Raw genomic sequence first — 22778 nt, 5'->3', positions numbered from 1 at the left:
ACCCTAAATCATGATTGATGTACTGGACCCAAACTAACAAAATGATTTTCAACAGGGACAGATGTCAAGTTATACACTTAGCCAGGGATTCTAGTGCTGAGAGTGTGACCTCCAAGCAGAGTTATGCTCCAGCCGTTACCCACCTTTAAAACTCAACAGACTGCTCACAGTGCTCACATACAGAGTTGCAAAAAGAGGATTACTAATAGGTGCATAGAAAATAGCACATCTGAGACCACAAAGCCTTTCTTCCAGAGGACAAATTGTAGCCTTAAGCTTTTAGGGGATCCTTTGGAAAGGATATGCGCTTCCTAAGAATGTCAGAAGAGCTCTGCTGGATCAGGCCAAGGGCCAACCTAGTCAAACATCCTTTGGTTGACCACAGTGGCCAACCACAAGCCCATGAGATGCCTGCAAGCAGCACCCGAGTTCAACAGTGCTCTCCACCCCTACAGTGCTTTCCCAGCAACTGGTTATTCAGGGACATAAAGCATCCATGACAGATGGCCATCCAACCTCATAAATACTAAACATTCTATAACCTTGGTAGCTATGCGTAGATGTAAGAAGTCATAAATGCATGGACGTAGCCAGGACTTTTGCTGGAGGGGGTCAGACCTTTTGTTAGGGGGCTGCAGAACCTCAGCTTGCTACGTATTTTTATTGAATTTTATTGATGGGGGACAGCTGCCTCTCCCCACCCCTGCCCCGGCTACACCCATGCATAAATACAGGGCTTAATTCAGTCTTGGCATCGTTTTTTCAATTGCAACCCTGGCACGTAGGAAATAAAAATAGATTTAAATTGCCAGAGCAGGTGCAGTGTCTATTTCACTCGCCACCACTGAATAAATACAGAGAACTGATGTGGCCTACTGGCTAGACATCTGTCCTGGATTTACTAAGTGGTCTTAGTCTCTCTCTTAATCCCCCCCTCTGGGAATAATAATACAGATCTTCCTTGCAGGGATGTTGTGCATAGGCCTACATCAAGACAGTGTGTATGCGACATGCCAGGAACATGAGAAAACACTGCATAAAACGCATCATTATTAGAAATCATGAGTCAGGGTTAAGACTGCACATTTACGCACCGTTTTATTTGGGAGCAAGAAGGACTTACTTCCGAATAAACATGTTTAGGCTTGCGGAAAGAGCGCCCCCAGAAGCGGAAGAGGTGGTGGAAAAAGACAACAACCCGGAGTCTTCGTGCTACTTTCTCTCAAATTAAACTCTGAGCAGAGGAACCTTTTTTCTCTCGATCCTGAAAAGGGTCGCGCGCGCGCAGTCATTTCATGCGCCCCTGGACCCAGCCGGCCTGACTCTGCCGGCGCTTCTCCTTCCAAGGCGTGTGTGGGTGGGGAGGCTCCATCCCGACCCCCGCGGGAAGGATCGGGCAGGGCGGGTGGGGGAGGAAAGAGAGGCAGGCCGGCGAGCTGCGTCGCGGGGGCCGCCCTCGCCTGCATCGCGCGCCGGATCCACGCGGAGGAGAAGAGAGGCGCTGCTTTAGCGGCTGCCGCGGCTCCCTCTCTCCCATTGCTTCCGCCGCCGGCTCAGGCCTGACCCGGGAGTGGATCTTTGCAGCAGCCTGGCGGCGCTGGGCCGGCGCCGAGGAAGCCGCGGCCTCCGCACCTCCTGCCGGCCCGCTGCAAGCAAGGATGATCTCCCCGCAGGGACGAGGCGGGGACGTGGCCCGGTTCTACACGGTCACCGAGCCCAAGCGCCATCCTCGGGGATACACCCTGTATAAGGTCACCGCGCGGGTGAGTGAGCCTCGGGAAGAAAAGGGAAAGAGAAAGAGAAATGGGAAGGCCGTCTTCCGTGCAATCTTTGATTAGGTTCGGGGGTGACGAACGGGATCCTTCCCCTTCTGATCTCCGCCACGGGCAGGGAGATCCTGGGAGCCTGCTTGCCTGCAAGTAGGCAGGTTGTCCGTGCGGCTCGCGGGCAGCGGCTTTCCGGCATCTACCGAAGCCGGAGAAGGCAGAATTGGAACCCAGGGCCTCTTTTGGCAACGCCCGACGGGCATGTGCTTTTGCCACAGCGCCGTGGCCTCTTACAGGGATGCCTTTGCTCGTCCTCTCTCCAAGCAGATATCCATCTCTCTCTCCCCCCCACCCCAATCTGCTGAGAGGAGTGAGTGGGCGGCAGAGAGAGAGCATTGATTCTCTTTCTTCCCCGACATCTCTATTCATTTTTCCTCGCTCTATAGCAGGGGTAGGCAACCTAAGAACAGTGGGCCGGATGCGGCCCAATCTCCTTCTCAATCTGCCCCGCGGACGGTCTGGGAATCAGCGTGTTTTTACATGAGTAGAATGTGTCCTTTTATTTAAAATGCATCTCTGGGTTATTTATGGGGCATAGGAATTCGTTCATCCCCCCCCCCCCAATATAGTCCGGACCAGCCCACGGCTGAAAGAGTTGCTGACCCCTGCTCTATAGGATGGAGGGAGTCGCAATTCCACTCGGACCCCACTCCAGAAGTACCCAGTTTTGGGGGTAGGAGGGATCATGGCATCTCCCTTCCATCTCAGATCGTCCTCTTCCCTCCTTTCCATGCATGTGGGTTTTATCTGGAGGGGAGGTCAGCATCCTCTATCTTCAGAGGAGTGGACGGGATGTAGGAATAACACTGCAATCCTCTGCATGCTTAACCTGGGATAAACACCGCCGAACACGGAGGGACTGGCTTCTTGCACATTGGCTCAGGAATGTGAGCTTCCCCCAGTAGAGATGTGTTTGGGGAGAGAGCCAAAATCTGCATTATGTAAGGCTAGGTCAGAAGGGACAGCCATCACTATAGGTGTAAAGATGGGAAGCAGTTTGTGGTTGTGCCTGATTTATGGATGGGCCTGGTTGTCCAAAGGGCAACAGGAGGTTATGGTTTGATCTGGGCTTCCAGCTCAAAGGGCAGAGCCAGGTTTTGATGGTGTAGTAGCACTCATTTGTTTCCTAGACCTGGTCCTTGAGTACAATGCAAAGAGACCATGTCCTCTCATCTGTGCTATTGAAAATGAAGGAAGAGCTGTTTTTTTGCACAGATGACAGCCTAACTCAAATGAAAGTCAAAAAAATAGTCATATTTCCTATGTCTTGATCTCCCCACCCATATTTTAACATTGCCCCAAAAATATTTTTTTGAGACCCAGTGTGGCATAGTGGTTAAAATGTCTGACTAGGACCTGGAAGATGAGGTTTCAAATCCTTACTTGGCTATGAAGTTCAGTGGGTAACCTTGAGCCAGTCACTGGCTCTCTGCCACACCTCCCTCACAGGGTTGTTGGGATTAAATGACAAGGGGGAGAACCATGTCAGGAATTTGAGCTCCTTGGAGAAAAAACATGGGATATAAAAACAACAAATAAGTAATCAATAAGTAATAGATTGGCATCTATCAGAGAATAGCCGCTTTTGAAATTCCGTGCTCCCTTACATCTCCGGTAAGAGACAAGGGCTCATTCAGACATTACTTGGGAGAAACCTACATCTGCTAAGAGTCTTGGACTCTCATCTCTCTTCTCCTGCAATCCAGCCCACATTCTCACTGCTGGGAGGAAGTAGCATTATATGCAGGCTATACTGGTGTTAATTTAATATATTTATTTTGCAAGGTTTATATATCTTTTAACAAAAAACAACCTCCAAATGGTTTCCATAAAATACTCATTATTATTATTTTAAAATGGTATCCACCTGATTCCCTATCTGTCCTTGGAAAAAATGTGAGTTTTTAATCGTGATGACAGAGGTACTACAGTCAAATAAATCTGGTACAGCCTGGATTAGATGTTGCTTTCTTTTCCTTTCAGTAGTTATTACAACAGTTGTGTGTTTGTGCGTGCGTGTGTGTCCCAAACTGGTCTGTGGACAACTTGTGATCTGCAGACTTCACGCAGCTCTCCCGCGGCTTGCAGAGAGCCGCGCGAAGCCCGAAGCCTGGGGGGTGCTGAGCTCAGCGTGCCCCAGGCTTCTGGGTGCAGGCAGCTCTCCGCAAGCCGTGGGAGAGCTGCGCGAAGGCGCGCAGCTCTCCCACGGCTTGTGGACAGCTTCCTGAAACCTGGAGAGCAAGAGGGGTCGGTGCGCACCAACCCCTCTGGCTCTCCAGGCTTCAGCGAAAGCCTGCATTCGCCCCATAGGACGCACACACATTTCCCCTTCATTTTTGGAGGGGAAAAAGTGCGTCCTATAGGGCGAAAAATATGGTAAGTACTTAACCTGAAGTACCACTGTACTTGCCAACTAAGATTTCGCTTTGTGCATCTGAGGATGTGGGCTTCAGCCCATGATTGTGTTTGTCCCAAGAAGTTTGTTAGCCTTTAATGTACCACAAGTCTCTTGGGCCACACCCAAACCCTACATTTAAAGCCGTATAATACCACTTTAAACAGTCATAACTCCCCTCCATCCCAATCCTAGGAACTGTAGTTAGTTAAGGGTGCTGAGAATTGTTAGGAAACCTTTATTCCCAGGGCTTTTATTTTCAGCTGGAACTTTCCGGAACTCAGTTCCGGCATCTCTCAGGTGGCCTCCTTTGCCATTATAAGAGAACAAGGGAGGCATTCATAGTGAGTTCTGGCACCTCTTTTTCTAGAAAAATAGCACTGCTTATTCCCCTCACAAAACTCTGGAAACTGTAGCTCTGTGAGGGGAATTGGGGTCTCCTAACAATTCCCATCACTCTTAACCAACTACAGTGTTTTCATTGTTGGAATCTGTCCTGGGACCTGGCAGGGGTGATGTTGCTTCCTGTCATGTTTGCAAACATCTTCGTAACACAGAGTTGGTCTGCCAATGAACCTGGTTCCAGAAGCCAGCTCCCCATAGAGCACACCTTTGGGGAACCTGTTGTCTTCCATTCTGTGGACGGGACCAAGCCAGTGTCAATGTTGCTGAGATAGGAGTGCAAACATGCTGGGAATGTGGGCCCAGGAGAGCACATATTTGCTTGAAACTCTGCCCTGCCATGTGATACCGAAAATCTTCCTGAGGCAACACATGTAAATAGTAATAGTAATAATAATAATAATAATAATAATAATAATACATTTCCCAAGATCCCTTGGGGGAAAGCCATAATTGTTAAAAGTGGTATGGTAGTACTTTAAATGTAGGGTGCAGAAGATGGGCCCTTCGTTGTCCATTCCTGGTGGTAAATTCCACAGCGCCTTTCTCTCAAGAGATAAGAAAGCAGGCTTGTCCAGGAGGATGGTAGATAAGAAAACCCGGCTGTTAAATTTCCAAGACAGTTCAGTTACTTCATTGTAAGCCTGAGGTGAAGTGGGGTATATGTGTGTGAGAGAGACAAAGAGGAAGAGGGGCGTAAAGATTGTGCAAGGCATGTGAAAGGTAAACAGTGAAAGCCAGAACTGTTCCACAATTATAGATAAATGCTCTTAAATCAATATATTAAAACCTGCAGGCCCTTGCTCTTTAAGAGAATTGGATTTGAAATGCACTCGCCCAAGCAAGGTTAAAGAAAAGACCCAGCGCACCTGCTCACGCCCACGATAACAGTCTCCAAAAGAGGCTGGGATTCCTTTCCTCCCCCTGCTCATTGCATCATGCTCCCTTGGTTTTATTTGGTTCCTGAGTAACCAAAGCAAATGCATCCGAAGCTTCAGATACCAGGGGGATAGTGCTTGTTAAAGTAATGTTAACAACAAGCATCTATGTAAGGTCTCCCTGTTTTTGTCATGGAATAGAGCCAGCCAGCAGTACAGAGTTTAACGCTGGTGGCGCTTGAAGCTGCTGGCATGAACTGACCTTACATGTCAACATGCTGGAATTGGAGTTAAAACTTTGACGGTAAGCTTCCTTAGAATGCTCTCAGTCTTCTCAGGTTGTGAAATGAGTGATAATCTGAATCAGCCTTCCTGTGATGGTAGGATTGCTTAGTCTTGGGAATTGTGGACTGCCATTGGTTGAGTTGCTGTGATGTCACCGAAGGGCTGTGCAGCCATAGGACAGGCAGCCCAGCATGAAAGCAGATTGAGAGACCTTTAGCAGTTTGAGTTCTAAAGTCGATCAGAGCCTTTGTTGAATTAAACTTTTTATGTGTGTTGCCTTCATGTAGTGGGGTGCTTGGTTAGTTGAGTGGATGCAGAGAAGGGTTGTGGTTCAGTGCTATATACTTTGCATGCAAAAAAATCCCCTGCATCTCCAGGTTCAGCTTGGAGAGAGCCCTATCTGAAGCCCTGAAGAGGTGCTACCAATCAGTGTAGGCATTACTGATCCAGATGGATGGATGGTCTGACTCTGTATAAGGCAACTTTCTATGCTCCTCTGAGTGGTATTGGAACATTTTAATGACCACTGACCACTCTCCGCAAGTACCACCGAATGCTTTCATTAAGAGTTAATTGGAGTTACCTTAAGGGTACAAAGGTTATTGCCCTGATCCATCACATACAAGCTGCATGCAGAATTGGGTTTGTCTATGGCCCCTTTCAGTTGTTGTTAAAGTGGCAAAAGTTATCAGCTGGGAGTGTGGGGCAGTGGGGTTGATGAATGTACGGTACTAGCTCCACATCTTTCTTTTCATTTAAATTGTTTCTATTAAAGATTTTGTTGGGTTTCAAAAGTACATACTGCGACACTGCTATCAGTTCATAGAGTTCTTTCTAACAGATCATCCAGTCTTCCAAGAAATATGCAAAATAACAAAAAAAGGTACTAGAAGCCACTCCAGAACTGGCCCTACTGAATATTTTCCAAGACAATAACACACGCTACAAAGAACTCATAAGCCACCTTCTCTCAGCAGCCAGGGATCATAGAATTGTAGAGTTGGAAGAAGTGGCCGCACTGATCATCCTGCAATGTGAAAATATGTTGCCCAATGTGGGGCTTGAACCCGTAATCCTGAGTTTAAGAGTCTCATGCTTTACTGACTGAGCTATCCCAGAGGTCGCATCATAGCTGGGCACTGGAGGGACCTGTCAGGAGTAAACATGGACCACTGGTACCAAACTATATGGGAAACAGTAGGGGACAAACAAAAGATGACACCTTCACCCTGGTGTGGCTCCCTACGTACACAGCCCAACAAGACAACAACAGGAGCCCACTGACAGCATATGAATCGATATTTCTCCCAACTTGTGGAAGCTGACCTTCTGAAGCGTGGATCTTAATGTGCTTGTGGAGGATTCTGTGTTTTAAAATGGTGGAAAATCAGCCTTTAATAGTGCGGAAGGCTCCCCATTTCATAGGGATAACCTCCACAATTGGAGGGAGGTAAGAACAGGAGTGGAAATAGCCCTCGCTTGTGTTAACTCTCTTTAGTAACACTTGAAGAGGATTTGTATAGATCCCTACTGAGCATACTGAGGGTTTGGCTGTGGTTCCTCCCCCCCCCCTTGTCTCTTCTTTTAAATGGGCTCTACTACTTCCTTTCACCAGGCATTTTTTAATTAGAGCCTGTGGGCTGATGCATTTTTATCTGCTGTTCCTGGTGTGTGTTGTTGCGGTATTTTACTGGAGTATGTTGTTGTGCATTTTAGCATCCATCTCTATATGCCATTATATCTTTAAAGATTCTGCATACCACCTTGATTTGGCACAAAAAGGTGGAATATAAATGCCAAAATGAAGAAATGAATAGCTTGGGACTTTTTAGCTTTAAGAAAAGGTGAATAATAGAATCTTAGAGTTGGAAGGGACCCCAGGGTCATCTAGTCCAACCCCCTGCAGTGCAGGAATCTCAGCTAAAGCATCTATAACAGATGGCTATCCAACCTCTGCTTAAGAGACAACATGCTAGAAGTTCATAAAATTATCTCTGATGTGGAGAAAGTGAATTAAAAAAAGGCCCCCTCCCCTCATGATATTGGGCTAGCTTTTCTATCACTTGAGCCCTGCATCCTGTTTGCGGCCTTCTAAGGATTGGGGCACCTAATTAAAGAGCTTGTGGCTCTAAGGTCAAACTGCCTGCTTGGGGGTCTCAGACCTGGTATTGGAAGTGAGCACTGGGACCCCAGTAGCTGCCTAAGATTCCAGCTGCTGCTGCTGCTTGTCCTGCATGCAGAACAAAAAACATCAGTAGGTTTGTAAGCCCAGAAATGGCGGTTGAGTGAGGTCCGAAATACAGTAGTAGCTTGGATGCCAAACTCTCTGCGAGTCGAACATTTTGGCGAACGCCGCAAACCCGGAAGTGAGTGTTCTGGTTTGTGAAGGTTCTTTGGAATTCAAATGTCCGACGGGGCTTCCGCAGCTTCTGATTGGCTGCAGGAGCTTCCTGCAGCCAATCAGAAGCCGCACTTTGGTTTCCGAACGTTTTGAAAGTCAAACAGCCTTCCGGAACAGATTCCGTTTGACTTCCAAGGTATGATTGTAAGGAGGATTGGCAATTTAAAATGACAAGAATATGCAGAGCTGGCAGGTCTAACAAGTAAAATAAGACAACAAGAAGATCAGGTATATAAAGAGGAATGGACAAATTTTGTGTACTATCTGGAAAACAACTGTAAACATGTGAAAATGTTAGTAGGATTAAAGTAAATTCAACAGTTTAACACATAACAAAGGAGTAATAAAGGAATAAGGGAGTTAAATGGCTATGCAAGAATATGCGGGAATATTAAAGGAACCAGGGAAGGGGAAGAAGGGAAGTCGTGAATGATCCGTTTATTTTAAAGAAAGATATGAATGGGGAAATGTTTCTTTTAATGTGAATGTGGTTTTGAAAAAAAATTGTAACACTGAAAAATATAAAATTTTAAAAAAGAAAAGAAAAGAAAAAACGTAAGTAGGTCCCAGTGTATGCATTCCGACTTGTTGGTTTGTTTCACCTACAGTGCATCCCTCCTTTTACCTGCAAGCTTTATTATGGTTGTTTTCCCATCAAGTGGGAAAGACCAGTCAGAGACATTTCCGACTTTAGTAATTCAGCAGGTGACTTTTGGATGCTTTCTAGGGTGTACTTTCCATTTGTACTGGGCAATGCTGAGATCTTGGCCTGCTTGTCTTGTGAACTGACGATGCACCTTAGAATATTCCCTAGAATATGGTACCGTACAGGGAGCTTCTGTGTTAAGGCACACAGGGGCTTATTAGTAGATTGGTGTGAGGGGAAGTTGAAAATTACTGATGAAGAGGGAAAGAAGGAGGATGAAGAGGAAAAAGAGGTTTCTTTTCTTATCGTGCTGTTGAACTCCATTGTTTAATGACTTGCCTTTTTGTTCCCTTGCACTTCTGCATTTTTGCCTACGGTACAAAAATACGCTGAATGTGGTGTTGTAAATGACATGTTATTTTGAAGACAGTTTGCAAAGACAACATACACTGAGAGTAATAGGATTGGGTGCTTTTGCTCTGCCTTGCATTGGATCATGATGTTCTCATACGGTCTGAAGTGCATTGAATTCAATCTGCATAGGTGTCAGCTGCACTCTATGGGACTCACATGAATTGGTTTCTATGTGTATAAACCCCTCTGCAGATATGATGCTGGAATGTGTGGATATCAAGACTGGGATGGATGAGTGTAATCCTAATCAAGCATAGCCCCAAATAAAGAAAGGGTTTTTAAAAATCAATATTAGATCATTGGGTGCTTTTGCGTGCTCTCTGTGTGTCTCTCATTAACAAACTCAAGCACTGACAGGGCCTTTGCTTTTGTTTTTCAGATTGTATCTCGAAAAAATCCAGAAGATGTTCAAGAGGTAAACTTTTTTCCTTTAAAGCATCTTTGGTTCTAGCATAGGTATGGCACAAACTGTTTTGTCTTTTTATAATGCAAAATAGAACAAGTAAGTTCTGTTCCTGTTTTAGTGACTAGATTGGCAATTGGTGGCTAATCTTGTTTCTGCTGCCTCAGTTGGTCATTTGCTCGCAGGCTAAGTCTAGGGACCTCCTGTGCAGGTGTGCACACACCTCCACACGTACACACACACACACGTTCCTCATCTTCTATCTGAGATTTGAAAGAGAGTCCTAATGGATTGTTAAGGAAATGGGTAGCAGTGCACTTTTCTCTTTCAAGCTACCATTGTGTAATTAGCACAGTTCTAATTAAATTAGTGAGGTCCTCAGTCCTACCTTGGGTGTGTTATAACTGTGAACTCCTGGTGGCCATGAAGTTTTGCCCAAAATGACAAATATAGTACAAACACACACACACACACACACAGAGAGAGAGAGAGAGAGAGAGAGAGAGAGAGAGAGAGAGAGAGAACAATGCCCAAAGCATAAGCACAGCACCACTTTCTGAAAACATCTTAAGAGTCAGGGAAACTACTGAATAGCCTATCTACAACAAATACCAGAATGATGGATGGAGAATTGGAGAGAGATGTGATCCATAACCATTTGAACACTCAACGGTGAAAGTGATTATGTAAGATTAACAGGATGCAAAACAGAGTTGACAAAAGGAGAAACAAGGGTAGGAAGGTAGGAAACTGTCTTCTCTGATGGGCAGTGGCTCCCTAGAGCCTCAGGTAGAGAGGTCTGTCATATAATTTCCTACTTTTTGTCTGAACATTTCCGGGATGAAATCTGAGATTTTATTCATTCACATCATGTGCTCTACCACTGAGCTATGGCTTCTTTCCCAAGGGAAGCGGAACAATCTAAAATACTTGCAATTGAGAAAGTCTTCACATAAACCTTTGGGCAAAAGCTTTGATGAGTGGAGGAGGGCTGTTTATGAGAACACAAGCAGGCCAAAGGCCCATTCAGGTCACATGCATGCCATGCAGTTAGGGCACATGGCTTCCCCAGAAAGAATCATGGGCACTGTATTTTCTTAAGGGTGCTGGGTTTGTCCTCTGTGAGGGATAAACTACACTTCCCATGATTCTTTGGGAGAAACCATGTATGGTGTGGATGTGAAAGCAGTTCAGCATCATCTTGTCATGGTGACCACATGTATATCTGCACATGTGAAGTCTGCAACAGGACCTGAGTCCTGCCTGCAGCAATTGGTGTACAGAAGCATGCTGCCTTTGGCAGTGAAGGCAGAACATAGCAATCATGGCTAGTAGCCACTGATAGCTTTATCCTCCAGGCATAGGCCAGGAGGCCTGAGGATGTGAACAGAGCACTATAATTCCACTTGTGCAGTTTTGGGATGGGAGATGCTCAGCCCCCGTACTGCTGAAGTGCTAACCCGGCTGCATGAAACAGAAGAACCAATGTTTCTCAATCTTTCTTGCCACATTCCTCATGCAAGGCTTCTGCCCGACGTGTTTTGCATGAGAAAGTCACGTTCTCTTTAGATCGAAAGCTGTTTCTGCACACGAAGTAGACTTCTGGGCATGAAGCAAGAAATCAGCATGTAGGAAGGTGCAGGCAGAATCAGACAAGAGGGAATGAAAAGGGCAGATGGGTCTGTAGGCAGAGGGGTGAGTGAGAAAGGGTGAGTAAGGTCAAGGACAGTTGGGAGTGCTTAATACAAGGTTCTGGCATGCTGGCAGTAGGGGCTTAGTGAGAATAAAGTGGGTATGATTTCAGTGAGATGGGATTCTAGCAGGCATTTTGAAATGATGAAAGAGGGTGGAAGGGAAAGTTGGCAAGATGGTCAGGGTAGGTATATCACAAAGCCTTCTCCCTTGTGGCTTCTACAGTATATTTAATATTTGAAAATAAGATCTTTGCCGTAATGAAAGATGCATTATGCACTCCCACTTCACCCACAATCTAGAAATAAAACATTTTTTCATAGACTCAGTTGGTTCACCTATTTATAGCAAATTTAGTAAAATATCTATCATCTATCTATCATCTATCTATCTATCTATCTATCTATCTATCTATCTATCTATCATCTATCTATCATCTATCTATCATCTATCACCATCAACAACTATCATCTGTCTATCAACGAGGGAAATTTGAACTTGAAACAACCTGATTGATTTTGACAGTCCTTGCATATGGATCATTGAGTAAGAACAAATATAAAAATGGATTAATTACAGAAACATTATCCCAATATTGTCAAATCGTTTGCTTCCTACTTTCTGCATGCAAGGGTAAAACCAAGTTGCCAAATCTTTTCCTTGTTTGTCCAGTGGGGGGTGGAGAACTTGCAGCCTTCACAGATGTTGCTGGACTCCAAATTCTATAATGCCTGGCCCAGTGGTCATGCCGGTTTGACCTGATGGGAGTTGGAGCCCAACAAAATCTGAAGGCCCACAAGTTCCCCATCCCTGCATCGATCACAGGAGCTTTCTCAGACCTTTTCTATTTCACCGTTTATGTCTGTGACAAAGGTAGACCAGCAAATGAACTCTCTTCCAGATTTGTCGTCTTCTAGTTTGTAACTTGTTGTTCACCTTTTCCAAGGAGGATCCTGAACTGGAAATAACCCGTGAAAACAGGTTGCCATTATCATCTTCCTAAGAAGAAGAGCCTGCTGGATTGAGCCAATGGCCCATCTAGTCCAGCACCCTGTTCTCACAGTGGCCAACCAGATGCCTGTGGAAAACCCAGAAGCAGGACCTGAGCACAAGAGCACTCTCTGCCTCCTGCGTTTTCCAGGAACTGGTTTCAGATGCGTTATTGCCTCCGACTATGGAGGCAGAGCATAGCTGCCATTTTGTCAGACTAGCCATAAGTGTTACATTCATGAGGCACACCGTGGCCTGGTTCACACATCCCATTAAATCATAGTTAAAATACACAAGCCATGGTCTGGCTTGCCACATCATCTGAACCTGGGCTCTTGGTTTGTTTCTCTCTAGACAAACCATAAGCAGAAGATAAAGTTTGTTTTTGGCTTGCCACATGATTTATTTGGAGGAAAGAAACCACAAGCCTGGGTTTGGATGACACAAGTAGTCTGACTTTGGGTTGCTTTTCAGAAGCAGGTCAGATCCTGCTTGTGGGCTTCCCATAGGCACCTGCTTGTCCACTGTGAGTGCAGGATGTTGCATAATATGGGGATTTGGCCTGATGCACCAGGGCTTTTCTTATGTTCTTATGGTATGTCATTGTAAGTTTATCAGCCATTGTAAGTTTACTTTCTGTTGCTGTGCTCCCATCCCCAAACCTTGACATTTCTGCAGGGCTTTGTTAACAAAGCATAGTACTGCATTTCCTTTCTGGGCCTTAATGGTTTCTGAAAGTGCAAACACTAAGGTGCCATACATGGTAAATCACCAGGGAGTTTTAATTTATATAGATGCAGAAGGCAGATAATAATGCTGGTATACAAAAAGCATTTGTTTGCAGCAGCAAATGCTGCTGATGTGAAAGTTTGCAGCAGTTGACTGTAAGACATTCACTATTTCAGACTGATGCCTAAACCTTTCTCTGCATGAAATAAAATTACTTTTCAAACGGGTTTGGCTTAATGTATTGTGTGAGCCAGTTCATTGCACAGGCTCTGTTTTAAACAGAGATGTGATTCCTGTGGGATTCCCCCTCCCCATTAATCTGTTGGAAATGGAAACAAGACCTACTGTTCCAGGGGTGGTGAACCTTTTTCAGCTCAAGGGCCGCATTCCCCTCTAGGTAACACTCTGAGGGCCACGGGTCTGTGCTAAGTGGGGCCAGGAGCAAATGCTAATTTACTCACACATCCCACTCTAACCCCCCATGTAGGCAAGGAGGAAGCACTTATCAGAGTTCAAATACACATTGTAGCCTGGCAAAAGCACTCAAGGAAGGACGCAAAGTATGACCAGGGAGGGATGTGGCCTTGGGAGAGTCCTGAGGGCTAGATAGAGAAGCCTAGAGGCCTTCATTTGGCTTAGGGCCTCTTCTATGTTCTTAAAGCGGCAACAACAGCACACATAATTTATAATTTTGGAGCCATTAGTGACTTTTGCTTCCAAACAGTTGTTCACGTGTAAACTTTGGCCCAGGTACAGGGTGAAATGCGCTGTTTGTTGTCAGAAAAGAACCTGCCATTTGTCCATATGGAATGCCTGACTTCCAAACTTGGAGATGAGGGAAATTATCTGGCAAATAGATAGTGCAATTGTGTTTAAATTGTTTTGTTTGATTGCCAGTTGGCTTTGCTTAAAGCTAGTATTATGTGCAGTATATTTTAAAATATACATTACATAATAAATAACAATAACAACAATAATAATAAATGAACCATGACCATCCAGATTTTACTCTTAGGGTTAGAAGTGTCAAGATCTGGAAAGAACAGTATTTCCCTTTCTGTTTTTCCAATTCTTTGGAGAGAAAAAGCAAGTTAAAAACCACATTGCCAATTGCGACTGGAAAGAGCCAACACAATGTGCAAGGCATTGAGGCCCTCAGCTATGCTTAGTTGGTGTGTTTTGGTGTTTGCTGGGTCCTGCTCAGTCTGCTCCTGATTATTGCTCTAGAAAAAGGAACAGTCCACTTCAGATCTTCTGAATTAGCACTGAGCTTTCTCACCAGAAAGCCTATTCTTAATTTGAATAGTGTTGCAATTTGAGTAGCCCAGCAGCTTCTGTGTCTAGTTGCTTTCAGAAAATTGTTACCACGGGCAATTTAAGTGGATGGCTATTTAGAACTGTGTGGCAGGGCCGTCTTGAGAGGAAGGACAAGATGGCGGCCATCTCCATTTCTCCTACAGAAACTGACTGGACTGGAAGTAACAGTAAACAGTAAACAGTAAACAGTAAACAGTAAACAGTAAACAGTGAACACTGACACTTCCACCATACCTAAGGGTGGCAAATTATCTTAAGGGGTGCAGGGCTGGCTGTGTGGCACACATACGCCTGCCCCCAGCAGAAGGGGGCTTTTCTGATGCTCCTCATACACTTCAGTACCTGCCACCTGAGGCAGCTTCCTCACTCTGCCTTATAGTAGGGCTGGCCCTCTCTGGTAAAGCGGTAAGAGCTTTAAAGGGATGAGTCTCGATGTAAATCTTTGAAGTGAATGGCCTCCCTCAGAGTAAGAACCTTTCATGATTCACTTTTTTCAGTGAATTTGGGTCATTGTATTTGCTCACTTCAACACCTTAGCAATTTTATCTACTCCCCCCACCCTTTACCATAAGAATTGGCAAATGTTATTGTTTTCATCTTAAACAAAGAGCTGCTCTGGTTTCTTAATTTTTTCATTTCAGCAAAAATGTTGTAACTAGGTGGAATAGTCACAGACCACTTATTATTAGCATATCATTATTTTTAGTGATGGATTTTCTGTTTCTGTTCTTGTGGGTGGACATTATTCTTCTCCCTTTCCCTTTCCTTTTGGTTGCTGTTAAAGAATTACAATAAGACAGAACCCTTTTTGCCATGCTTAGCATTCCTTATAGCACCATCCTCTTGTGCTGGATCATCCGCTCAAAGATGCTGCAGACACTGTGGGAGTCTGTTATTTTGCTACGTAACTGCTGCAAATGAGGCTGAGGTTTTGAACCAATGGGTAGCAAAGGGCCATAGTAGCTGGTTGTTGTTCCTTAATGCTTCAGTGGTCAAGCTGTACGAGCCACCATTTTTGTTAGGGGTTAATGGCCTGCAGTATGGACAGGGCCCAAGCCCAAAGTGGATGGGACCAAGTCATACAGGTGTGCAGACATGGGCACACACATAGATTTTGAAACAAAGTTGGCTGACGACTGAAGCATTTTGGGATGCCGTGTGACCCTCTCTGAGATTCTAATTTAGAGGTAGTGACTTCACTGCCCTCTGGGCCAGCCCAAGGCATTCTGCCACCTGAGGCAAAGGACAAGATACACCCCTCCAAACAAAATTATGTGCGCAGAATCCAGCTGGACTGGCAGCTGAATCTTACTTCAGCAGTAGTGGAGGACAGCGGCCCCCGCCACGTGTGGGTGTGGCAGGCTATTTCTCTGTCCCTTGATACCTTGCAACCACTGCCCAACCACCTGGTGCCCGAAGCAGCTGCCTCACTCTGTCTAACACAGGGACGTCCAACTCCCAATAGACTGTGATCCACTCACAGTATAAAAAAACTGGCAGTGATCTACCCATTGTCGTTGGATAGACCTCAGTTGAGCTTTTTTTAGGAAGCCAAAGTTCTTGAGCTTTTTTTGGAAAGGCAAAGTTCTTGTGCTTTTTGGGGGAGGCCAAAGTTGTGGAGCTTTACCAGGAACGCCCCGTGATCTACCAGTAGATCGTGATCTACCTGTTGGGCACGCCTGGCCTAACGGAAGGGCTGGCGCTGGCTGTGCTGCCAAGAGTGCCAAACTGTTTGCCTCCAACTATGGGTGACTGTAGGGGTGGGGGTTGGCAATGCGCGCTGTTGCCTCTTCATCAGTTAACTGTAACCTTCAGATTCCAAGCTTTCGGTTTTATTTTGTTTTTCAAAAAGACTGTTTTCTAGCGTTTGTAGAGATAGCATTTGTAGGACCCTCGTACCTACGGGACCGCCTCTCCTGGTATGTCCCATGGAGGACCTTACAGTTTTCAAACAAAAACATCTTGGAGGTCCCGGGCCACAGGGAGGTTAGGCTGGCCTCAACCAGAGCCAGGGCTTTTTTGGCTGTGGCTCCGATCTGGTGGAACGCTCTGTCACAAGAGACTAGGGCCCTGTAGGACTTGACATCTTTCCGCAGGGCCTGCAAGACAGAGCTGTTCCACCAAGCCTTTGGCCAAGGCACAATCTGACCCCCCTCCTTTGGTAATCCTCACAGAACTCTAGCCCAATGGTTGCCATTAATCTGATTTTGAATTGATTTTAGAATGAATTGATTTTAGAATGCTGTGTTTATATTTGTAAGTAAAACAGATATTACAGAATGCTGCAAGTCCCCATTGATCTTTCCTTCAAAAGGAAGTCTCATCCCCAGGTTAGTGCTATGCCTGGAACTTCTTCCTGCCCAGCGAAGTGAGGAGCATGTGATAGTATAAAGTAAAATTTACTGTATTTTTCGCCCTATAGGACGCACTTTTCCCCCTCCAAAAATGAAGGGGAAATCTGTGTGCGTCCTATGGGGCAAATACAGGCTTTCGCTGAAGCTTGGAGAGCAAGAGGGGTCGGTGCGCACCGACGCCTCTCGCTCTCCAGGCTTCAGGAAGCTATCAGCAAGCCTGGGAGTTCCCGCAGGGCTCCCTAGGCTGCGGATAGCAGCCTGCTGCACGGAGCGCGGGGCGTGCTGAAGCAGAGCGCCCCGTCGCTTCGGGCAGACATCGGCCGGCCCCACAAGCTCGGGGGACAGCGGGGAGGCGCAGCGCCGCCTTCCCGCTGTTCCCCAACCTGGTTTGTTTTCCCCGACCTGGTTTTGGGGGGGAAATAAAGGGGAAAAAATTCCCCTTTATTTCCCCCCCAAAAAACTAGGTGCGTCCTATGGGATGGAGCGTCCTATGGGATGAAAAATACGGTATATAGGCAACCTGAAATCATTTTATGTGTCCTGGGGGTGTCTTTTCCTGGCGTTCTGCAGCCCATGTTTATACATGTTGCATAATGTTTGAGCTGCAGAAGAGGAACTGAGAGAAGGGCTGTAGTTCAGTGGTAGAGCCTTCCTTGCATGCCAAATGTCCCAGGTTCAAATCCCTGACATTTTCGTGTAGGACTGGGAAAGAAATGTTGGGCCCCCCCAGACTTCTGGTTTTTGTGTTTCTTTGTTTTGCGGGTTTATTCTGCAGCATGTCATTTATTTAATAATAGAGTGTTGGGGTGGATTTGTACTGGATAGTCCATGCATCATTCTGCTTTATTTGTTGCTTTGCAATGCTCCCGCAATGTTACTGCTACTATTGCTGTTTGGAGGGGCACCTTTGAGTTATTATAGTGCACCAAAAGCAAGACACACGCCTGTGGGAATGTTCATGATATAAAAAAGTCACAGGATTTTAGCAGGAAGCTGCAGGAGATGCACGTACTGGGAATGAGGCAACATGTCTGCCTTGAAACCTTTGCAGGTGCAAATGGTATTGAAAGTAAGGTTGTGTATAACTGCCCTGATACCACAAATCACAGAATTGATCATCTAGTCCAACCCCCTGCAATGCAGGAATCTTTCACCCAACATGGTGCTCGAACCCAAGACCCTGTGATTAAAAATTTCATGCTGTGCTGACTGTGCTATAATCATGAATGCACAATACAAAGCAAATTGAAATGGGAGGGGGGGAACTGTCCCGAAAACCTGCAGAGGTGCTGCCACTCAGTGTAGTAGACAATACTAAGGTAGATAGACCAGTGGCCTGACTCAGTATAAAGTAGCATTCTTCTGTTAACCCAAATCCACAAATGCCCTTTCATTGGGGTGGAAATTGTTTAAGTTTAAGCACAGCAGCTGCTTGCGTAGTTTAAGTAGTTTATGGACTGCCTTGGAGATTAATTGTTGCTTAATATATTGGCGGAACGATACTTCGCAGGGATGCGGGTGGGTGTACAGCAAGGGCAAGATTTGATTAATAGCTGCAGTTAAAGAGTTTAGTGACTTTTAAAAAGATCTTATAGGGCACGTATAATACGCTACTGTGTTGGTTTCTGCCATTCTTGGTAAATGCTCAATTAGCAGGAATGATTGCCTCATGGGTGTTTGTTTTCTGTTTTCACTTCAGATAGTCGTTTGGAAGAGATACAGTGACTTTAAGAAATTGCACAAAGAACTCTGGCAGATTCATAAACACTTATTCAGGCATACAGAATTGTTTCCTCCTTTTGCTAAAGCAATAGTATTTGGTAAGCATATATACTTTTTTTTTTAATTTGCTAAAATCATTTGGGAAAGATTGGTGAATAAATCTGTGGATTTTCAGAGTTCTGTATTGTGCTAGCATTGTTTTGATTCTGCCAAAAGCAACATAGTAACTGAAGTATATTGTGTGTGAACAGTTTAATAATAATAATAATAATAATAATAATAATAATAATAATACCCCACCCATCTGGCTGGGTTTCCCCAGCCACTCTTTTAAATGCTAGTGACTGGTATTGCATAAAGAAACAAAAACCCACAAACCTCTCCTCACCCTCTACACTGGGTCTATAACACGTGCTAAGTTTTATTAGTGATTGTAGAAACTTAGACATAAATGATAGTGCAGATCTGCAAACTTTGCAGGGGGACACTTCTGTGAATTCGGTATAGACCCAACATTACCTAATATTTTCTTTCATATGTAATATTTTATTTCATATTTTCATATCCTGGAGTTCCTTAAGCCTTTCTTATTACTTCCTTCATTTGTGCAGATTCCCCTTCCCTTTTATTTTTGAAATGCACCAAGGGTTAGCCGTTAACCATAATTTCTTCATGTGTTTTTTTAATAACCACGGGGTTAGCTCCAAACCACAGTTGGCTGTTGTGCTGATCTGTGAGCTGAGATAACTATGGTTAGTCATGTGTTAGCTCTGAAAAATTATTAGGAAAGGGAAATCTCATGGGCTTGAGGCTGCAAAGCATTCCTGGTATTATAACCACAATTGCATGGAAAGGGCTTTTATACTTCCAAGTGTGATTATCTTCTTAAAAATAAGAAAGTTTAGTATTTTGTGCTAGTTATGGCAGAGGGGGCTCACCTGGTGGGTCAGAGCCACAGTGCTAGCTTCCTGGCGGCGGGATTCCTGCGGCTTACCAGGGAGGCAGAGAAGATTGGGAGGGTGGTGTTAGGATATTTCCGTTCCACCTTAAAAGGGAGTAGGCTTTGTGAGTCACAGAGTCTGCGTATTTCCTGTTCACAGGATGTTTATGTTTTCAGTTGCTTTTGTTTTTTTCTTCGTGCCTGAACGCTGAAGCAGGCAGTCATGTTTTTCTTTGTTCTGACCAACGCTGAATAAACTGTAAATATGCTCTCCTGCTGTGCATCTTTTGCTGTGTGAATTCTGCTGATAGAGTGTGCACCAGCCTAAGAATGTGGCAATCTATTTCTGAGGCTTCGTGTCGCTAATTGCTGATACTGCGTGTCTACGGGAGATCAATGGATCGTCTGGCAGCCGGCTTGGGGGCTCAGATGGACTCTGTCTCCCTGGCAGTATCCCAACAGGTGGCACGGTGCAAATGCACTTGTGGAGTGCCGGATTGACTTCACCACTGCCCTCACACACTGCACTGACCTCTCTGCTAGCTCCTCTTTCCAGTAAGTGACAGCAATGCCGCAGCCAGAAAGCTATCATTGTGGCTCTGCCTGACTGGGTGAGCTGCTGTTGAATTAGAGGTGGCAAACGTGGCACCTTTCAAATGTTGTTGGACTTCAGCACACATCTTCCCTGCCTATTGGTCACCCTGGCTGGGACTGATGGTAGTTGGAGCCCAACATAATCTGAAGGTCACTTTGTTGGCCACCCTTGTACTAAATTAAATAAGAGAGGAATTGCTAGGACAAAACAACCATAGCCCCGCTTGGTCTCACAACTTCTGCTAGCACCAAGAATGAGCCTTGTATCAGGCTGCAGAAAGGCTTTCTTTCCTTTGATCTTTGCAGTTTCTCTAGGTTTCTCCGTTGCAGAATAACATATTGGCCCAGACTGAATGGGTTTGTTTTTTTGCGATGCTCATGCCGTGCCTAGAACAGGATTGGGCCACACTTGGCTACCGAATTGCCACAGAGCGTTATGTTTTTAAAAAGCTGAAGGACATGATGCTGATGTGCCCAAAGGACTTGGCAAATAGAGGGGGGTGGCCAACGTATTTCTATAATGTAAAAGTCATCCTGGTTAGTATACAGAGCTGCTGGGCAAGTGGTCCAAAAGCAAGAGACAAAATTATTGCATCACTGAAGTGGCAGGCAGCTGTGACGTTTGAAATACATGCACCAGGGCTTCCCCGATTTCTTGTTGCACCTCTTCCTGCTGAATGCAAAGATCATGTTTGTGGTGGGGACCATAGTTCAGTAGAAGAGAACCTGGTGCAATCTTTGCAGTCTTCTGTCAGGTAGCAGTGAGATGAATCACTTCTTCGCCACACTCAGTGGAGGCTTAAAGGTAGCAAGTTGAGGACCCACTTAGAAATGTGCCGTATGTGCAAATAATGATGCCGCCCATCAAACTATATTCATTATTAGGGACTGTGCTTTTGCTCTCTTTGCTCACCAACCCCACATGCCCCCTACCAAACCCCCCTTGCCAAAGCCACACACACACACACACACACACACACACACATTCTTTCTGCTAGAGCTCCCAAAACTTCTTCAGTTCACTTGGGCCACCCGCTCACTTGCTTGCCTCACCAACCCGCCTCTCCTAAGCACCCACTACCTCTGAGGGGTGCCTGAGAAAGAAGCCTGCTAGCCTGGAGTTGGGGTGGGTGGGTGGGTGACGAAGGAGAGAACAAAGCGTCTTTCTCCCCTTCATTTCTCCACCTGCCAATGCTGTGGGAAGTGTGAGAAAGAAGCCTGCCCACTGGTCTGGGCTGCCAGTCTGCCTATTGGCCTACTCGCCTGCCTCCATCTCCAGTTCCCTCCCTTCTTGCCTGAGAGCCCAGTTTGTCCTCAGGATGCAGTTCACTGCCCCACCTGTCTGTGGCCAAGTGAGCCGCAGTGTGATAACATTCATAGATTTTCATTATATGTATAGAAAAACATGTTTGATGATACTAGAGTATGCACTTTCCCATGTATATTTGGCTAAGTTCTCTGCCACGTGTCGGAAGTTATGTAGCACATAGTTCAGATGGTGCAGATATATATACACCTGTATACTTTTTGTCCTGGCTTTCGATGAAAATACTGATTTTTCAGATGGCCAGCTACAATATGCACTAAAAGTTCTAGAGCATCTCCTGCCTTTTATTCACCTAGGTAAAGGTAAAGGGACCCCTGACCATTAGGTCCAGTCGTGGCCGACTGTGGGGTTGCGGCGCTCATCTCGCTTTATTGGCTGAGGGAGCCGGCATACAGCTTCCGGGTCATGTGGCCAGCATGACTAAGCCGCTTCTGGCGAACCAGAGCAGCACACAGAAACGCTGTTTACCTTCTCGCCGGAGCAGTACCTATTTATCTACTTGCACTTTGATGTGCTTTCAAACTGATGGGTTGGCAGGAGCTGAGACTGAGCAACGGGAGCTCATCCTGTTGCGGGGATTCGAACCGCTGACCTTCTGATCGGCAAGTCCTAGGCTCTAAAGTTCATTAAAATCAGGAGGCCCTGACCAACCCCCCGCCTATTGTTGTGTGGATGGGAGATCCCAAACCTTTTCCCCAATGACTCTCTCCCTTGGGAATCTCCTCCCCAGAGAGGGCCATCTGGCTGGCTTCCTTTTATCATTGATCTTTCAGAGGGTAGACAAAATCCTCCTGCTTAGGAAAGCATTCTGAATGCCACATTAGCTGGTGAGATTGTGCCTTTTTTTTTTTTTTTACTGCTTTTTGCAAACTGTATATTTTGCCAACCTAGCAGTTCGAAAGCACATCAAAGTGCAAGTAGATAAATAGGTACCGCTCCAGCGGGAAGGTAAACAGCGTTTCTGTGTGCTGCTCTGGTTCACCAGAAGCGGCTTAGTCATGCTGGTCACATGACCCGGAAGCTTTCCGCCGGCTCCCTTGGCTAAGAAAGCGAGATGAGCGCCGCAACCCCAGAGTCGGTCACGACTGGACCTAACGGTCAGGGGCCCCTTTACCTTTAAGGGACATTGGCTCCCTTTCATCCCAGTATGTTTCCAAGCACAATTCAAAGTGTTGGTGCTGACCTTTAAAGCCCTAAATGGCCTCGGTCCAGTATACCTGAAGGAGCGTCTCCACCCACATTGTTCAGCCCGGATACTGAGATCCAGCTCTGAGGGCCTTCTGGGAGTTCCCTCACTGCAAGAAGCAAAGTTACAGGGAACCAGACAGAAGGTCTTCTTGGTAGTTGCGCCTGCCCTGTGGAACGCCCTTCCATCAGATGTCAAGGAAATAAACAACTATCTGACTTTTAGAAGACATCTGAAGGCAGCCTAGTTTAGGGAAGTTTTTAATGTCTGATGTTTT

The 22778-nt window shown here is 45.7% G+C and overlaps 1 protein-coding gene across 3 annotated transcripts in view; it reads left to right on the top strand.

The window, feature by feature from the left end:
- Positions 1 to 1444: 1444 nt before the first annotated feature.
- Positions 1445 to 22778, top strand: part of RPS6KC1 (ribosomal protein S6 kinase C1) — a 92198-nt gene continuing 70864 nt past the window's right edge. Inside the window, exons 1-3 of one of the 3 annotated variants that reach the window (XM_053383202.1) lie at positions 1445 to 1763; positions 9627 to 9662; positions 18432 to 18552. In XM_053383202.1, the coding sequence (XP_053239177.1) occupies positions 1659 to 1763; positions 9627 to 9662; positions 18432 to 18552 (262 nt within the window). In that variant the 5' untranslated portion in view covers positions 1445 to 1658. Of the gene's footprint in view, positions 1764 to 9626; positions 9663 to 18431; positions 18553 to 22778 lie in introns of those variants that run through there. The other 2 variants (XM_053383201.1, XM_053383204.1) reach the window with 2 other exon arrangements.

The sequence above is a fragment of the Podarcis raffonei genome, chromosome 3 (assembly GCF_027172205.1).
Source record: "Podarcis raffonei isolate rPodRaf1 chromosome 3, rPodRaf1.pri, whole genome shotgun sequence".
Classification (NCBI taxonomy): Eukaryota; Metazoa; Chordata; class Lepidosauria; order Squamata; family Lacertidae; genus Podarcis; species Podarcis raffonei.
Note: the sequence above shows the minus strand (reverse complement) of the source record. Positions and strands in the feature narration are given on the sequence as shown.